Source organism: Geotrypetes seraphini, chromosome 5 (genome assembly GCF_902459505.1).
Source record: "Geotrypetes seraphini chromosome 5, aGeoSer1.1, whole genome shotgun sequence".
Classification (NCBI taxonomy): domain Eukaryota; kingdom Metazoa; phylum Chordata; class Amphibia; order Gymnophiona; family Dermophiidae; genus Geotrypetes; species Geotrypetes seraphini.
Window position 1 is genome coordinate 249,214,236 of NC_047088.1, and position 18,201 is coordinate 249,232,436.

General features: G+C 42.5%; 1 protein-coding gene across 1 annotated transcript in view; it reads right to left on the minus strand.

Moving 5' to 3' along the window:
- The window catches only part of PDIA5 (protein disulfide isomerase family A member 5), a 321,624-nt gene that overhangs the window by 37,583 nt on the left and 265,840 nt on the right, over positions 1–18,201 (minus strand). Inside the window, exons 14-15 of the mRNA XM_033945534.1 lie at positions 16,040–16,170; positions 672–742 (exon numbers count right to left, since the gene is read on the minus strand). Coding sequence (XP_033801425.1) covers positions 672–742; positions 16,040–16,170 — 202 coding nt within the window. The remainder of the gene's footprint in view (positions 1–671; positions 743–16,039; positions 16,171–18,201) is intronic.

Here is an 18,201-nt window from a genome sequence, read left to right on the forward strand (position 1 = left end):
TTCGTGTTCCATTCCGTAGTCTACCGCCCCATAAGCTGGACAGTTCCCTCCCCTCGTCTTTTTTTTAAAAAAGAGGCTGCAGCGAGTCCCATCAGGAGACGAGATTGGGCCCGGCTCAGCCCTCGATCATGGCAGCCTTCGCCCGTCATTACTTTGCCACTCCTCCCCCCCTTTTTTTTACCTCGCTAGTGCAGGAGAGCGGCGCATGCGCAGATCGCATGTACAGCCAATGATGGTCTGCGAATGCGTCGCGATCGGTCTTCGGCGATCTGTGGGATCGCTTGTAGGTGTGTGTCCGATTAGGTAATTTGCATGGGGAGCCTTTAGTGAATTGGTCGCCCGGCAAGACTCGGCCACGGATCGGAACCGGATCGATCAGGTAAAGGGGCTTTAGTGAATCTAGCCCACTGGAGCAGAGAGGGAAACTACTTAAGAGTACCTGCTTACTAGTCAATGTATTGTAAACTGCTTTGGATATCTGCGGAGCAAAGGCGGTGCACCAAATAAAGACGACCATAACCAGAGGCTGAAAAAATTTTTTTTAGAAATACCTACAATATTGCTGCGTTAGAAATGGATTTAGTGCATGGAGAAAGTTCCATGTTAAAAGGTGCTAAGCCCTTATTTTATTTCTTAAGAAAAAGAAAAAAAATACTAATTTAAAAGGTTACCTTTCTATCTTCTTTGAAGCCATCAGCAGCTGATGTGAAATCTGGGATAGCATTTTTACAGTGAGGACACCCTGTCAAGATAAGAACAAACATGTCACGTCAGTCTCCTAACCAGAACATTAGGGAAATAAAAGGAATGTGGGATTTCACTATGTGAAGCATTCGCATTCTAGGAACCAACATCACGTACAGAAAGAACGCAAGCAATAGCCCTTTACTCCCCAAGAGGTGAAAAAGGCTCCCAGTTGACTTTCAGGTATGTTGTCTTACAAATTTCCATCTGGAGCAATGAGCACAGACCCAGAAGTCACATTGACACAGAACAGAGAGAGAGTGAATGTAATCCAGAAGGGAATTACCAATATGGTGCCAGTCAGCCAAAAGATCAATAAGTTCTGGATCACTTGCCAAGTGCTTCATATGCAATAAACTCAATCATTTCACATAAATGGTATAAATAGATAAGATTCACATATATTCAGCTCACATATTGTAACACCACTACTGGAGCTCATGTATTGTAACATCTTTACTGAAGCTCATGCAAACCACTCTGAATTGACTCCTCGGTCATTAGTAGAGGTATAGAAGCTTCCAATAAACACTATTAGCTTCTGTGTCAGTAGTGCACCCACAAAGAAATTAGGACCTCCCCCTCCAATCTATTATTAATCAATCATGTGTACTTACTACATGAGAAAAAGTATGGGATGGATACTCTGTCCAGACTCTGCCTCTCCTAGCTATCATACATTGGGTTATACCTCTGCAGTCATAACATGAGAATCAGTAACTGATGTTGCCTATATGAGGAGCGTTTATCCTTCCAATACCTTCCCGAGAGACATTATCCCACCTCTATCAGGCTAAACGAGCCAGCCTGGCATTGCTGCCCTGACCCACTTTTGCCATCACCATTCTGGCATTTATTTGCCTCCACTTCACTCGTCTCCATCTTCCCCAAGAACAAACCATTCAGATCTGAATCTCCTGTATCATATAGTACTGTCGGAAGATCAAGCTTATTTGTTTTCTGTCGCAGGACAAGACTTTGTAGAATGATCTTCCTTTGGAAACTGAGAAAAATGACTTCTTTACTTCCATTTACAAAATTATGGAAGACATTTTTGTTTTAACATAAGAACAGTCTTACTTGGTCAGACCAATGGTCCATCAAGTTTCAAGTTTATTAAAAAAAATTTTAAACCGCTTAATTGGTATTCTAAGCGGTGTACATTCTAAAATTATTTAAATACATGTTAAAACAAGGGATACTAGGTAAAAACCAAGTGTCATAACGAAACACTAGTAGACATATGGACTTATTTCAATAGGAGAGTGGGGAAGAACTGCAATCGTGAAAGAAAAGTGGAACATAAAAGGAAAGTACAATGGGTTAGGGAAAAAATATCAATTTAATCTGATGTCCTTAAAAGGACAGTTGTTATCCAAAGGTGTCCTGGAACAAGAATATTTTTAGTTTTGTTTTAAATTGTTTTAGATCGGACTCATTGCGCAAATAGGTGGGCAATGAATTCCAGAGAGTAGGGGCAGTAACGGCAAAATTATTGGAGCGCAGCGTGTTAATCAATTTTAAAGATGGTATAACAAGAAGGTTTTGAGATGTTGAATGAAGAATTTTTATAGAATTGTAGGGTATTAGAAGTCTGTTAATGAATTCTGGTTGGGTATTTAATTTTGTTTTAAACGTTAAAAGCAGGATTTTATAACTGATTCTATGTTCGACTGGTAACCAGTGTGCGCTAATCAACATGGGTGAGACGTGATCTTATTTCTTTGCAACGCAAATGATCTTAATAGCAGTAGCCCATTCCCACGGTGGCCAAAACCCAAGGAGTTGCAACATTCCATACAGAATCTCAAAGAATGGCAAGATTCCAGAATCCCAGAGAGTAACAAGATTCTAGAACCCCAAAGAGTAGCAACATTCCATATAGAATCTCAAAGACTAGCAAGATTCCGGAATCCCAGAGAGTAACAAGATTCCAGAACCCCAAAGAGTAGCAACATTCCATACAGAATCTCAAAGAATAGCAAGATTCCGGAATCCCAGAGAGTAACAAGATTCTAGAACCCCAAAGAGTAGCAACATTCCATGCTACCGATTCAGGGCAAGCAGAGGCTTCCCCCATGTCTTAATAACAGATTATGGACGTTTCCTCCAGGAGCTTTTACTTAAGTTCCGATGACATGATGGATGTCCAATGCTATATATTTTGCATAAAATTGTCTTTAATGTTTGAATGAATGTTTTATGTACGTTTGGTTGGAACATGCTTAGAATGTTTAGATAAATAATAAAGTCAGATTCACAGAGTGCTATCACAATGCTGCAAGAGAAGTATAAAACCATAAAGAAACGCTGGCTCCAATGTCATTTTGAAGCACACATTTTGCCCATTCCCTCACAAGCGCTGTTCTCTCCAAAACTTCAGATTCTACAGTATAGTCACAGCTGTCAGCCAGAATGAATACATCTGAAGGGTGGGGGGTGTATTGGGATTGGGGGGGTGTCAGTTCCCTCACTGCACACAAGGCAAACCAAAACTTGGAAAGACGCTGCTTCAGACCCAGTGGTATGTCACAGAATCCCTACATTAATTATCCACTGGACAACTTAATGAAGAATGGATATCATCTTTTATTACCATCTTTCGGTTATGAAGCACATCCAACAATATGAAGGCAATATAATGGAGTCATCAAAATGAATTAAACAACTGACAATGCTAATACTTTTTTTTTTTTGTTTGTCTGCAAACTCAGACAATTACATATAAAAAACTTAGCACAAGGATACATTTCTTCTACTGTCAAGCGAGACTCCTCTTATAGATGCAGAAAAACACCTCCTACCCCCACAACCCCTCAATTATTTGATATGATGCCGTTGTATAGATCCATGGTGAGGCCCCATCTGGAATACTGCGTACAATTCTGGAGGCCTCATTACCGCAAGGATGTACTGAGGCTTGAGTCAGTCCAGCGAATGGCCACCCGGATGGTCTCAGGACTCAAGGATCTCCCGTACGAAGAACGGCTGGATAAATTACGGCTATACTCACTCGAGGAACGCAGAGAGAGGGGAGACATGATCGAGACGTTCAAATACCTCACGGGCCTTATCGAGGTAGAAGAAGATATCTTCTTTTTCAAAGGTCCGATGGCAACAAGAGGACATCCATGGAAAATCAGGGGCGGGAAATTGCACGGCGACACCAGGAAATACTTTTTCACCGAAAGAGTGGTTGATCGCTGGAATAAACTTCCACTTCAGGTGATCGAAGCAAGCAGTGTGCCTGATTTTACGAAGAAATGGGATCGTCACGTGGGATCTCTGCACAGAGTTAAATAGGGGAGGGTCATTAGGGTGGGCAGACTAGATGGGCCGCGGCCCTTATCTGCCGTCTTTTTCTATGTTTCTATGATGCATACCTTTTATGACCATATCACACTGGCTACCTAAACGAGCTCAAATTCAATTCAAATTATACTGTCTATTATTCAAAGCAATAAACGGTATTGCACCCACCTACCTAAACAATCGCCTAAATCGGAACCTTACAACCAAAGAAGAACTCAGACCACATTCTCCTACCTCCCCCCCCCCACTCAAAGGTACTCAGCAAGAAGATGCATGACAACCTCCTAGCGACGCAGGCAGCGAAACTAGACCCCTCTATCTCTAACCTGCTGACAGCAACAAGCGACTATAAATCATTTCGAAAAGAAATCAAAACCTTGCTATTTAAAAAAATTTATCCAGATATCATAACTCTCCCCCTCTCTAGAAAATTTCCCCCTTAAATTCCTTCTCCTCTTGTAATTTCTCCTAACGATTCAACTTTGTAACCAGCCCCCTAAATTGTAATTTCCCTGAAAAAGTCCAGTTTTCCTCTGATATAATCTTCAAACTTCTATCTTTCTTACAATTTCTCCTCAAAGACTCAATTAGGTTAACAAACCCCCTAAATTGTAAATCTCCTGGAAATGTCCAGTTATCTTCCGATGTAATCCGCCTAGAACTGCAAGGTTCAGGCGGAATAGAAGTCACTAATGCAATGTAACGTTGAAAGGCGCTTAGCATTTCTGAAATTTAGGTGGTAATGTGACGAAGATTCCTTCATTTTGTTCACAAAACAAAGTACTGTAAATCCCTTTCACCAAATACTTGTTTTATAACAGGGCCTGACACCCAACCACTTGTGGCGGGCAGGGAAATGTTTATGAATAAAAGAAGAAAGGACAGTGTGTCCCTTTGATTTTGAAAAGGTCACAAGGCTCTAATAAGGTGTCAGGTCAATTGTAGCTTGCCTCGCTGATCCCAGCAAAGACAGTCACGCCACCTATTAATTCTACAATCTGTTAAATTGGTTTTTTAAAAAAATTATTTTGCATTTTTTTAAGCAATTCACTATAAACCATTCTGAGTCACAGTTTTTGTGAATAGGGAGGTCTGTATTGTTGAAATGGAAAAATGACTCTTAGCCCCTGCCAATAATTTTGGAATCTTGCAGTGACTAATTACATAGACTACACCGAGAAAAGGACAGACTCTGCCTACTTACACTGTGGCAATTTTATATATGAACTAGAGAATGACACGGGAACAAATTTTTCCCCTTCCCCGCAGGAACTCAATTTTCCCGTCCTGTCCACGCGAGGTCTGTCACTGTCCTTGTCCCGTTCCTGTAAGCTCTGCCTTAACCGCACAAGCCTCGGACACTTTGTTTGAGTCTTGTGCAGATGAGGACGGAGCTTAGGCATTGGTGGAATGAGGCATTATGACATCACAATCTGAGCTCTAGAATGTTGCCACTTATGATTTTAAAGTGTCTGAGGCTGGTGCAGATGAGGACGGAGCTTAGGCATTGGTGGAATGAGGCATTATGACATCACAATCTGAGCTCTAGAATGTTGTTACTTAGGATTTTAAAGTGTTTGAGGCTTGTACGGATGAGGACAGTGCTTGCAGGAATGGGGCAGGGGCAGGAAAAGAGCTCGTGGGGATGGGATGGGAAAATGAGTTCTCGCGGGGACGGGGTCAAATTTGTCCCCTTGTCATTCTCTAATATGAACAAAACTCATTCTACTGCATAATATACCCAGATTTTCCACAGCAGAAGTCAGAAACCAAGTTTAGGGCAAAGCTATTTGTTCAATTGAGGTTTTTTTTCCTTCTTCTGAGCTAGGCAGACACAGCATCAAGGGAATGCTATCTGCTTCCTATACACTGAGCTGGTGTTTTATCACACTATAATGACCAAGTGATCATGGGGTATGATCTGAGGTGGAGTGTTATTAGCACTGTGCCTCCATGTAGCCTTTGGGCACCTTAACACACCAGTACGATTTATCATCCTGTCCAAGTATAAAACAGGAGAAGTCTGCTATTATGTTTTATGCTCAAAATCGCATCTCTCTTTTGTTTTTCTTTTAAATCAATGAATCATAGTTACCTAACACAGTATAATTCACTGCTATGTTCACTAGTGCATTTATTTAACATGGTCTAGGTGTACTAGTGCAAATGCTACAGAAGTCTTGTCCTAAATGAGGTATGAAAGAACTCTGTGCAGGATTTTGTACACTTTTCCCTCCGTATCTGCGGATTCGCTTATTCGCGATTTTTCAGCTGCTGACTTCGCCCCCTAATTTTCGTCACTGAACCCGGTGTTTCACATTGGAAATTGCTGCTCCTTTTGTTATACAGAGCAAATCGCAGGTCAGGTTATTCACAGTTTATTATCTTTTCAGGTTTATTTTACCGAAAAACCGCGAATAACATGCAAAAAGTTATTCACAGTTTTTCAGTATTCACGGCTATGTTATACCTGCATCCCCTGCGAATACGGAGGGAGAAGTGTACACTCTGCTGCTCTTCTTCTGAATGTTGATGAAATAAAGTAGAATTAGGCTGCTGAGATAAGAGGTTTCAGGAATACTTTACCCCCTCCAAGCTTGGGAGGGAGCTGCAGAGATAAAATACGCAGGGATACTGCGTCCCTCACATCTACAGTACAGGCAATCCCTGAGTTACAGACGCCTGACTTAAGTACGATTCATAAGATTCATTTGATTTCACTGACCAGTCTTTCCAGTGGCAAAGACTCCTACACTTCTTTTCTGCAGCAGATTCAGGAAAGACGCATGGCCACATTAAAACCGTGTGTGGTTGTGCATGCTGTACCTTAGAAGGAACACTGGTAGGGGCAGTTGGCCCTTTTGTCAGCTGGGAGCAGAGTTCCGAGTTACATACAAATCCGACTTAATAAACTAGTTCTTAACCCAGGGACTGCCTGTATAGGAATAATCAAGCCATTATGACATCACTGATGAAGTTGGCTCTTAGGCATTGGTGGAATGAGGCATTATGACATCACAATATGAGCTCTGGAATGTTGTTACTTAAGAACGCGGTTGCGGCTTAATTTGATTTAAAATATACAAAGTAAAAAATCTTAATGTTGCCATTTATCTGTTTAACAGGCAAAATTTCTGTATTCCACAAAAGATATTTGCAAGTGGGTGTACTCCTCCAACTAATTTCCTGATCATCAAACAAGCATCTTCCTTGATTGTATTTAATCTGTTAATCTGATGCTGCATCTCATTTGAGCAGCAGAATGAACATTCACACTCCTGATTTTCCTGAGAAATAACTCCTGCATGCTGTCAGGAATGGAAGAGAATTTCAAGTTGGTAAGCTCCTTGATTAGATGGGGGGGAGGTGCCTCTCTCCACACAGTTTCAACAGCTTAAACAGCTCTACCTGTATTAACATCCAAGAATAAGCATTCCAGAGCAACAGCATATGATTATAATGGTACAGGTATCCTTGTGTGGGAGCACACAGGAAACACTTATCAAACAGGGCATGTTACAGCTGCTCTCACTGAAGTCATGGAACCCGCAGAAATTATTAGATCCCAAGGTAGCAATATATTTTATGCTTTATTACTGTGAAAATGAGTTTTTGACATCTGGATTTGATAATTCATTTGGTTTTCTGCCATTTCAGTGCCAGAGAAACTTTAGATTTTCTCAGGGTGTTTTTTTTTATTTTTAAAGGGTGACTCCAATGCATGGATTCATGGAATGTCCCAGCTAAATGACCGCTCTGTGCGGCCTGCAGCATTTAGGTTGCCATCTACTGAGACTAGAAGGTACTGCAGAGGCAACAGATAAGGCCCCAGGGCAGGGAGGGAAAACAGGAGGAAAGCCCCTGATGAGTACGCTATCAGGCAGTAGCCCCAATCATTGAGTTTTTATGAGAGAGTTTTGAAAATGTAGTCTTGAAGTTCATCTTCACTTTAAGTTCTACAAATTGTACTGGGGAGGACATTACAATCTGCTGCCCCATAGGGGACTGATACACCTACTATTGTGGGTTTTGTTCAGGTACTAGGGACCTGGATTGTCCACCATGAGAATAGGCTACTGGGCTTGATGGACCATTGGTCTGATCCAGTAAGACAATTCTTATATTCTTAGGTACCCACAAGCTTGCAAGCTGATTTTCAAAAGATAAACTGATCCAAATGTAAACCGAGGTAACCTTGCCCCCCCCCCCAAAGGAGGAAAAAAGGTTGACTCAAATATAGACCAATGGTTTATATTCAAGTACTGGTAAAGGGCATAAGCGACCCCTCCACCCTTCCCTTGTGTTCTGTCTGCCAGCCAGCCAATCCACCCCTCTTCCCAGAATGCCCCCCCTCCCAGAACCACTGCGGACCTGCAGTACTGCCTTGGTGCAGACAGGCAGTCAGTCTGCCCCCCCCCCCGACCCATTGTGGGCCTCCAGTACTGCCCTGGTGGCCCAGTGGAGTAGGGAACCACAGCTGCCTTCAATCCCTTCCTCCCCTTCCCTCCCTAGCATGCCCCTCCCCTTCCCTCCTCTCCCTTTGGTTCTACCTTTGGTTCCCGATGGTCCAGCGGTGAGGTGGCATGTAAAGGGTAAACAACCGCGGGAAATAAACCCATGTCATTTTCTAGTGTCTATTTCATCATCGGTCCTTCTACACCAGCATTCTTCAAAGCAAAGCTTGCGGGTCAGTGGTTGTGGCCATTCATACTCTGATTCTTATGTGAGCCAAGGATAATGAAGCCATTGTGACATCACTGATGTGATTGGTTCTTAGGCACTGGTGGAATGAGGCATTATGACATCACAATATCTGCTCTGGATACCAGAGACTGTCATTCTGTAGTGTCTGTTTCAACCTCAATCCTTCTACACCAGCATTCTTCAAAGCAAAGCTTGTGGGTCAGTGGTTGTGGCCATTCATACTCTGATTCTTCCCTCTCTCCTTAAAGAATGACATGAAGATGGTTTCCCGCGGTTATCCGCGGGAACGGTGATGAATTTTGTCACCGCGTCATTCTCTAGTGGTCACTCCAATTCACCTTCTTGAGGACAGCCCTGCATTCAAGTACCAACATATTTTATTCTAGGTAAATAAGCAATGGCACGTGTACATTTATTTAAATTCATTTTCTAGCCCATTCTCTCAACAAGCTCAGAACGGGCTACAAGTTAACGTACGTAATATAACCTGTGGATTTATCAAACTGCACATTTTTTTCTTCCCTCCTCACCCCATTCCTCCAGATTTTATTGAAGTCCTTTGTACTGAGATCCAAAGCAGAAAAACAGCTAGCCATCCCACCCGGTCGCTCACTCACATCTGAAACAGCCCGGAAACGCTCTTATTCCCATTTCATACCCAGATTATGGCACATCATCCATCCCATCTGACAGATCTTTAAATAGTCTATGGAACTTCAGGAAGGCTGTGAAAACCTTCCTCTTTACAAACCCAGCTCCTTAGCTTACATCTGCATCCCTGACTGACCCTTACGTCGGACCACCGACCAAAAACCCACCATACTTCAATGACGCACAAACCTACAAAGCTATTTTACCTTATGCTAGGCTATGTCCATTAGGAAAATGATGTAATTTAAACCACCATAGGCTATGTCTTCTCGGAAAATGCTGCAATTTTTAAAACACCCTATGCCCACTAAATCTATATTTTCAAATCTGTATGTTATGACTATACTATAAAAGCTGAAATTTATACCTCTATGTACACTAAGTTTGTTTTTCCCACCAAAGTTTGTCTTACTTATACTGTGAATGTACTCTTGTAACCCGTTCTGGGCTCCTTTGGGAGGACAGGCTAAATAAATAAATACATTTCCTTCAAGGGGCGACATCTTCCCTCCTGCCACCCCCTCTCCACAGATTCAGCTTATGCATGTAGATTTGGGTGGTGAGCAATGAGCAAACTAGTTGGATTGAAGCTTGAACCAAGCTGAAATCTGCCTGTATTTAATCTTCAGTTCCAATCAATGATAGAGCTAGAGGGGGGTGGTGGCTCCCAGATGAAGTAAATAAAGATGTTGCAGTGAACTAAAGGATGACAATAAGAAGGGGGGGTCAATAAATTCCACTAAACAAAGCCCACTAAATCACAGCTGAGAAGATAAAGCTGACAACACAAGAGCAATGACCTGGAATGTGAACTTAAGAATCCAGGAGGAAAGTAATTTGCTCCCACGGCGATGCCAAGCATCTATTTTGTTCTTGCCCGGGTTGCTTCTGCACCGAAATAGTTACTGATCACCGATGTCTAGCTATTGAGTTTATGCACCAAGAGGGCATGGGATCAAGGGTGGCAGGGAGGAAGGATAGGGGGCGAACAGCCACAATTCATCAAATTCGGCCGAAAGTGCATTAACGGAGTGGAAGAGAAAAATCGGTCTCGATACAAAGGATGATGTTGTTCGTTCATTAACTTTCACTGCAGTCAGAAATTTAGCATCCCCAGCTGATATTGACTGCAGTGCTACTGTAAATCAAGCTGCACAGCATCTGTACAGGTTTCTTAACTTTACACTCCTCCCTCCGTATTCGCGGTGGTTGGGGCGGAACATAACCGCGAATAACTTTTCATGTGTTATTCGCAGTTTGTTTGTTTTTTTGTAACAGCCACCGTTAATATATTGATATTGTGAATAACATGCTGGGAAGAAGCGTTTTTTCTCTGTGCACGCTGGGAAGCAATGATTTTCAGAGTGAAAGCTTGGAAGCACCAAACTATGTATCGGTACAGTACTTTACTCGTGGGGGGGAGGAGTCAGCATGCCAAAAAATCGTAAATAAGCGAAACCGCGAGTGCTGAAACCGTGAATACAGAGGGAGACGTGTATATTCGGCAATACTGAATTTTTAATTTAAAGCTACTCGAGAACCTGTTGAAACATTCACAAAGCTTAGGGCAAGTTGGGAAGGGTCTGGGTGAAACCAGAAGGGGGACCATAGGGTGATATTTCTCAAGGTACTGAAAAAAAATGTAACAGAGCAGAGGCCAAAAGCCAGAAGGGTGGTGCATAGAGAGGAAGAACCAGAGGAAGAAAGGAGGTTTTAATTTTTTCTACAAGTCAGTGGTAAGGTCCCACCTAGAGTACTATGTTCAGTTTTGGAGGTGTCTCACTAGGAACATAGTCCTACAGTCACTTCTTTAGCTTTTTGCTGTTAAACTTAACATTTTCAAGCTTAGCATAAAGCCAATTAGACTTTCAGGATGTATCCACAATGAATATACATAGGTAACATAAATTTGCATGCTCTACCTACATTGAATGCATATCTATTCCATGCATATTGATTGTGGGTATCCCAAAAACTTGACTGACTAAGTGTGTCCTGAGGACTTGGGCTGAGAATCACTGGCATTTTTTTTCCCAATTCTTCTTTATTCGTTTTAAAAGCCAACGCAAAGTGCCACAGATTTACCAACCATTAGTGCAGAAAACAGCACTGGCATCAAGCATGCTTTAAAATAAGAAATCTCAAAATGCTGCAAAAGGTGCTTAAAAGATACTGGAAAGAGCAGCAATGCCAATAGATCAATTCAGAGACTTCACATGAAGCACTAAATTGTCCCCTTAACAATAACAAAAATAATGCATAATATAATGTGAAACTCATCCTCCGTGTGAGACAACAAGCATAAGCTTCACCGTTCCAGCGTTTGTTTGAGTGGCTCAAGAAACGAGACGGTTGACTCGCTTGAAGCCGCACACCATCATGGGATGCGCCCGTGTGCAAATAATGAAACGTGAAGTGCACGAAAACAAATTTAATTTTTAAATTTTCAAATTTAGAACAGGAGCGATTTAGTTGCTTAATAACAAAAGAGTTTATCGTGTGAAACTCCGAAGAGATCACAGCATCCTCCGTGTAAGAATGCAATGATACTGAAAAAGCACTTAGCTGGTTTTTCTAGCAGATTCTGGCAGTTCAGCGTTTTTTTGGTGACTGAGGTTACTCCTTTGTATGGTAAACCTCGTAGCAGGTTCGACCACAGCTGGTCTCGGGGACTTAAAATGCCCTTTCTTCAGGAAGTGACATCAACACTGGATACCAGGAAACGAAAACGAGGCTGAAAGGAGGGGGGATTGATCTACTACCATTATTGCTCTTTCCAGTATCTCAACTTTTATATGACATGCAAAATACTACACTAATTCTATATACACGATTCTAATATTTTTTTCTTCAGTCTTGCCAGGTTTATACAGAATTTTCACATGAAACTAAAACTGCAACATAGCTGGCTTTTGGTTTATTAGCCCTTGGCATGGAAAGGGACTTGTACTATCAGTGGTCTCTTATTACACACAAGAAATGGAGCAGCTCAAAATGCCTGTAAATTTTACAACAAGATCAATGTGCCAGGAGAAAATATTTATTTATTAAAAAAATTTATATACCGCATACAACTATGCGGTTTCCATATCACATACATAAAATCTTGTTTCCCTCCGATTATCTCATATAACAGACATGTCAAGACATCATTAATCCTCCCTGTTATAATAGGGATAGAGCACAAATTCAATCAATTCAGAAGTACAAACAAGCTTTAAATCGTACATTGATGTCAGAAAAATTCTAAAAGGCGATTATCAACTGAAATATATCTTAGCATAAGAGGGCATTGGCAAATAATTGAGCTTTCAGCATTTTCTTAAAATTCATCCTCACCATATAAACATGACCTGAAGTCATCATTCCTTTAGGCCAGTTTGTCTCAAACTTTTTTTTATAGCTCTGGCACATTAAATGGAGCAAAAGTTTTGCACGGCACATTATAATTAAAATTATAAAACTGCAAAACCAACAAAACAAATTAATTTTGAGAGTTAAAGTTCTTTAAGCTATGTATGGGTAATTATTACAATGGTGAAACTAAAGTGGATAGAATAGAATTGCTAATCAATGCGATGGATGTGCTTGTTTTTGAGTGCAAATGAACTCAATCGCATCTCAAGCAAACACTCATTTCATCATCAACCATTTCCAGTTGTTCTCTTTTTTTCCGATTTAATTTTTCTCAGAGCTGAAAATCCAAGTTCAAAGATAAGAAGATCCAAATGGTAACAAAGCCTCGATTGCTTTGTTGCTCAAGTTAGAATAACTACTGCATAAAAAATATAAATAAAACTAAAATTACATGCCATTAGTTTTCAAGGACCAATCACATCAAAGAATGATGCTTGTCTGGGTGGTTGTATCTTTATGCTCACAGACGCTCATAACATTGACATACTCTTGCGTACACTACATACATGTGATCTATTCTCATGTATACTTATGAAGGGAGTTTTAAAAAATAAAGTAAAATTCTGGAATCTATCATAGCACATCACTGTGCCATGGCACACTGAGAGAGACTGCTAGAGGCCAATCTACCAAGAGCATTTACCCCCTAATTCTACAAAGTTGCATGCCCAAATTTATGAAGAGCATGCAACTTAAAGATTAAGGTCAGTGGCTTGCTTAACTTAACAGATTAATTAGAAGCTAAAGGGGGGGGGGGGGGAAATTCATCAACAGGCACTAAGACCCGTGGAGGGGCATAATCGAAAGTGACATCTAAGTCCGTTTATGTCCAACTTGCAAGTCGTCCAAAGTAAAAAAACAGCCTAGGACACATTTTCGAAAAATACGTCCAAAATTTTTTTTGTTTCAAAAATTGTCTAATTATACGTCCTGCCAATCTGATCGTCCAAGCCACTAAATCGTCCATCTTTATACCACATTTCCTTCCAACTTTTCGTCCAAGTCAAAAATACCTAGAACAAGCCCTGTTGGACGTGGGAGAGGTTTGCAAAGTAATGGATTGAACACCCAGACATGCCACCTAAATAGTGGGGTACCTTACAGGGCACTGCTGTGAGCTTCACAAAAAGGGTGCCATGGCCTCTTCTCACTACAGCTCCCTTATAGGTCACAGTGAGCCCCCCAAACCACCTCCAGAATCCCCTAGACCCACTTATCTACCACCTCAATAGCCCTTATGGCTGCAGGAGCCACTTATATGCCAGTAAAAAAAAGGGTTGTGGGGGTGTATAGGGCAGTGCACATGTTACAATATCAATGCAGTGATTACAGGAGCTTATGGGCATGGGTCCTCCTCTCTATGGGTCCCTAACCCACCCCCAAGATCACTTAAGCCGCCTCTGTGCTGGACGACTAGGCTTTCCTATGCCAGGCGGCCAGGTGATGATAGTCTGGAGGCTGAATTTTAAAGGAATGATTAATATTTTTATGGGGTGGGGGTTGGTGATCACTGGGGTAGTGTGTGTGGGGGGTCTGTTTTATGTGTTTTCAGTTATCTGGTGACTTTAGGTGGTTTTTTGTGACTTAGACTATCTTAGACGTCCAATCTAAACCCATCTAAGTCACAACGTCCAAGTTCTGTCGATCATGGGCTGTACAACTTAAGTCTAAGCCGGCCCACATCCCGCCTAACTCCTGCCCTCGACACTCCTCCCGAAACACCCCATTTAGCTTTGGTCGCTCAGCGGCACTATGTAGGCCTAGGTTGTCTAGAAATACATCCAAAACCCATTTTTATTATCGGCACTTGGACGCATTTGGCTGGTTTTTGGACATTTTCTCTTTCGATTATGAGCCCCATATTCTAAGAGGGAAATGCCATTTAAAACTGTATTAAAAAAAAATTTTTAAGCCTCCTACAGGCACCTAAAAAGATGGCACTGGAATTGAACCTCAAGCCACTGTGATTGTGACTAACGCCATAAGTGGTATTGAGCGCTGTAAGCACCCCCAGAGGAAATATTCACATCAAAGGTAGGCACCAGAAAATGTAGGCCTTGAAAACCCTGTCCTACATTTCTGGTGCCTACCTTTGCCAGAGGTGTAATTCTCTAAATGGCACCATTGCATGACTGACACAAGATTGGCAGCCACTGATAACGGCGCCGTTCAGAGAATCCAGATCTAAGTGATTTAGTGGGCTGGATTCTATATAGGACGCCTGGTCTCAGAAGCCTCCTAAGCGGATTTTGAGAATTGCACACAGGTGTTCTATATAGAATCACATCTATCTTCATGGACAGACGCCTAAGTCCACCTAACACCACGATTCTCTAGCTGGCATCTATGTTACAGGTGCCAGTTAGAGAATCGGGTTTCCGCTGAGCTGATCACAGCAAGGAAATCTCCCTGCCACGATCAGTTTAGCGGCAGAGAATTCGTCCCGTATACCCCCTCCCCTGCGAAGACTACCGGCAAGAGAGATGCCCAGTCCTTCCTGCCGGAACCCCCAAAGCCATCCCCAAATGTCCACGGCAGGAGGAGTACCCAATTCCTCCTGCCACCACCACCCCAAAACATCCCCTGGCAGGAGGGATGCCCAGTCCATCCTGCCGGAATCCCCCCCAAGATATCCCTTGCCGCAATCGGATCAGCGGCTGCGTCTATTTGAAATGTAGATGAGCATTTTGCTGGCCTACATTTCAGGCGCCTATCGCAGCCTTAGGGATATGCCTAGGGCCGCCTATGGCCACTTCCAGGCGAAACCACGCCCACGTCTAGCCTTAAGCAATCTTATGCAGCCCTATGCACCTAGCTAGGCTCACAAAAACGCCTATAATGTAGGCGATTCTCGGGGTTTAAAAAAAAAAAAAATGTGCATCTTGACTGGCTGGCTAGATAGCGGTAGGACGCCTACTACAGCCTACAATCGGGACACCATTTATAGAATTTGCCCCTAAACACTCAGATGTCCATAGGAATATAAATAGCGCAAATTGATGAATTTCCCCCCCTAATTGGCTTTAACCAGTCCGGGCTATAATTGGTGTTAATGGAAGCTAACTGGTGGTTGCCATGTAACTGCCTTTAGTCGGTATTCTATAAGTGAAATTCTAGAGCACACGGGTCCAAGGGGTCATAGACCTAGGCTGTTTTAGCTATGACACAGTGAAGGAGAGTTGTGAAAGATTAAAAGAGTGCATCCACTTACATGGTGCATAAAACATGACCAGAGAATGCCTCTTCTTCTTCAAGAACTCCCGGAAGTCTTCACCAATAAGATGGATGATGCTTGTTTGCTTTTCTTCCCAGGCTGGTTCAGGAGGAAGGGGCGCTTCAGGACTGGAGAAAGAAAAATAGTCAGTATCAACTGATGATCTCAATGCGGTGCTTAGGTAGTACAGAATTGAACCTGGAGACTATTTAATGGTGTGAACCTGAACTGTTTTCAGCTGAAAGGCAGGCACATCAGGAGGAGGCGTGGCTCACATAGTACCACCTACTTTAATAATGTGTGTCAGTGGAGGAGTGGCCTAACGGTTAGAGCAACAGGCTGAGAACCAGGCATAGCTGGTTCAAATCTCTCTGCAGCTCCTTGTGATGTTGGGTAAGTTAACTCTTTACTGCCTCTACTGTTTCAAGTATAAACTTAAGTGTCCTTTTACCAAGCTGCATTAAGTGCTAATGCATGCCTAACACTAAAAATGGAGTAGTGAGGATGCCCTCAGATGTCCTGAGGTAACTTTGAAATATGCTCACACTAAAAAATGATGTGTTTATTTTTTTTTTGGGGGGGGGAAGGGGTTTGAGAAAATATGTCAGAAGTGGAGTGTGTGCATTACTGCACTAATCAATTAACGCATCTAGAAGGGATGGTAAATAAGACTAAGAATATTACACTTCTCCCTCTGTATTCGCAGTTTCAGTTATTCACGTTTTTTAGTTTGCTGGCTCCTCCCCCCCAAATTACATCAGCTTGCATAAACATGGGTGTCCGCGGTTGCTCACTCTGGCGGTTGTTCAGCTTCAAAGCTGTGGGCATCGGATCCTCGCGTGATCCGTGGCTGCATCGGAAGCATTCCCTCTGACGTCATGATGTCCGAGAGAAGGCTTCCGACGCAGCCGCAGATCAAGTGAGGTGTAGACGCCCACGGCTTTGAGCAGGGGAACCGTCCAGAAATGCTGGGCAGGGAAGAGAAATGTTGCTGCTGCACAGGGAAGGGGGAGGATAGAAATACTGCACAGGCAGGGAGGGGGAGAAATGCTGCACAGGCAGGGGGGGGAACATGCTGCTGTTGCACTGGGAAGGGAGGTAGAAATGCTGCTGCTGCACAGGGAAGGGGGTGGGGAGAGAAATGCTACTGCTGCAGCACCCAATTGGGGAGAGAGAGGGAAGGAGGAAGGCAAGGGAGAGGAACCAGAGATGCCAAGTCCATGAGAGGGAGGGAAAGGAAAAAAGGAAAGGAGATACCAGACCATGGAGGGGGAGGAAGAGATGCCATGGCATGAGGGGAGGGAAGGGAAGGAGATAGATACCAGACCATGATGTGGAGTGGGAAGGAAGGAAGGAAGGAAGGAAAGGAGAAGAGAAAGAGAGAGATGCCAAAGCATAGGGGAGGTGAGTAGAGACAGAAAAATGGAGAGGGGGTGAAGCTGAAATGAAGGGACACAGGATATACAGTTTACTGATGGGACATAGAAAGAGGGAAGATGCCATATGGAAGAGAGAGAGGGTGGACAGTAGATGGAAGGGGCAGAGAGAGTGTGAGCAGTAGATGGAAGGGGCAGAGAGAGGGCATAAGCTGGGTGGAAGGGGCAAAGAGATGGCAGATGTTGCATGGAAGGGAGAGAGGACAAACGCTGTATGGAAAGAAGAGAGCAAAGAGAAGATGATTAAAGCAGAAACGACAAAAGGTAGAAAGATTTTTTTTGTTGCTTTACTTAGAATCAAGTAGTATTGTAACTGTATTGATAAAAGTTTATAAATAGGAAATAGAAATAAGGCAATTTTTTGGACTAAACCTCTTGCCTCGGGTCAGGACAGGATACCATAACAGTAGTATACTGTACTGTTCTGAAGAAAGATTTGGCCTCTGAAAGCTAATTGAAAAATGGATTAGTCCAATAAAATGGTATTTTCTTATTTCTCATTATTTGTTTTATTTTTATTTGTTACTTTGTAAAGTGGTGATTGTTATGTATCAGTTTTTTCAAATTTACATCTATTGTCTTTATATTTTGCACAGTATTAGGGGACATGTGTCACTGTTTTTGTGGTGTTGCATTGTATGCAGAGTCTGGTTTCTTGGCGGTTCAGTTTAACTTTTGTCTACATATTTCTATTTTTAGTTTGTGATTATTCCATATTGCGCG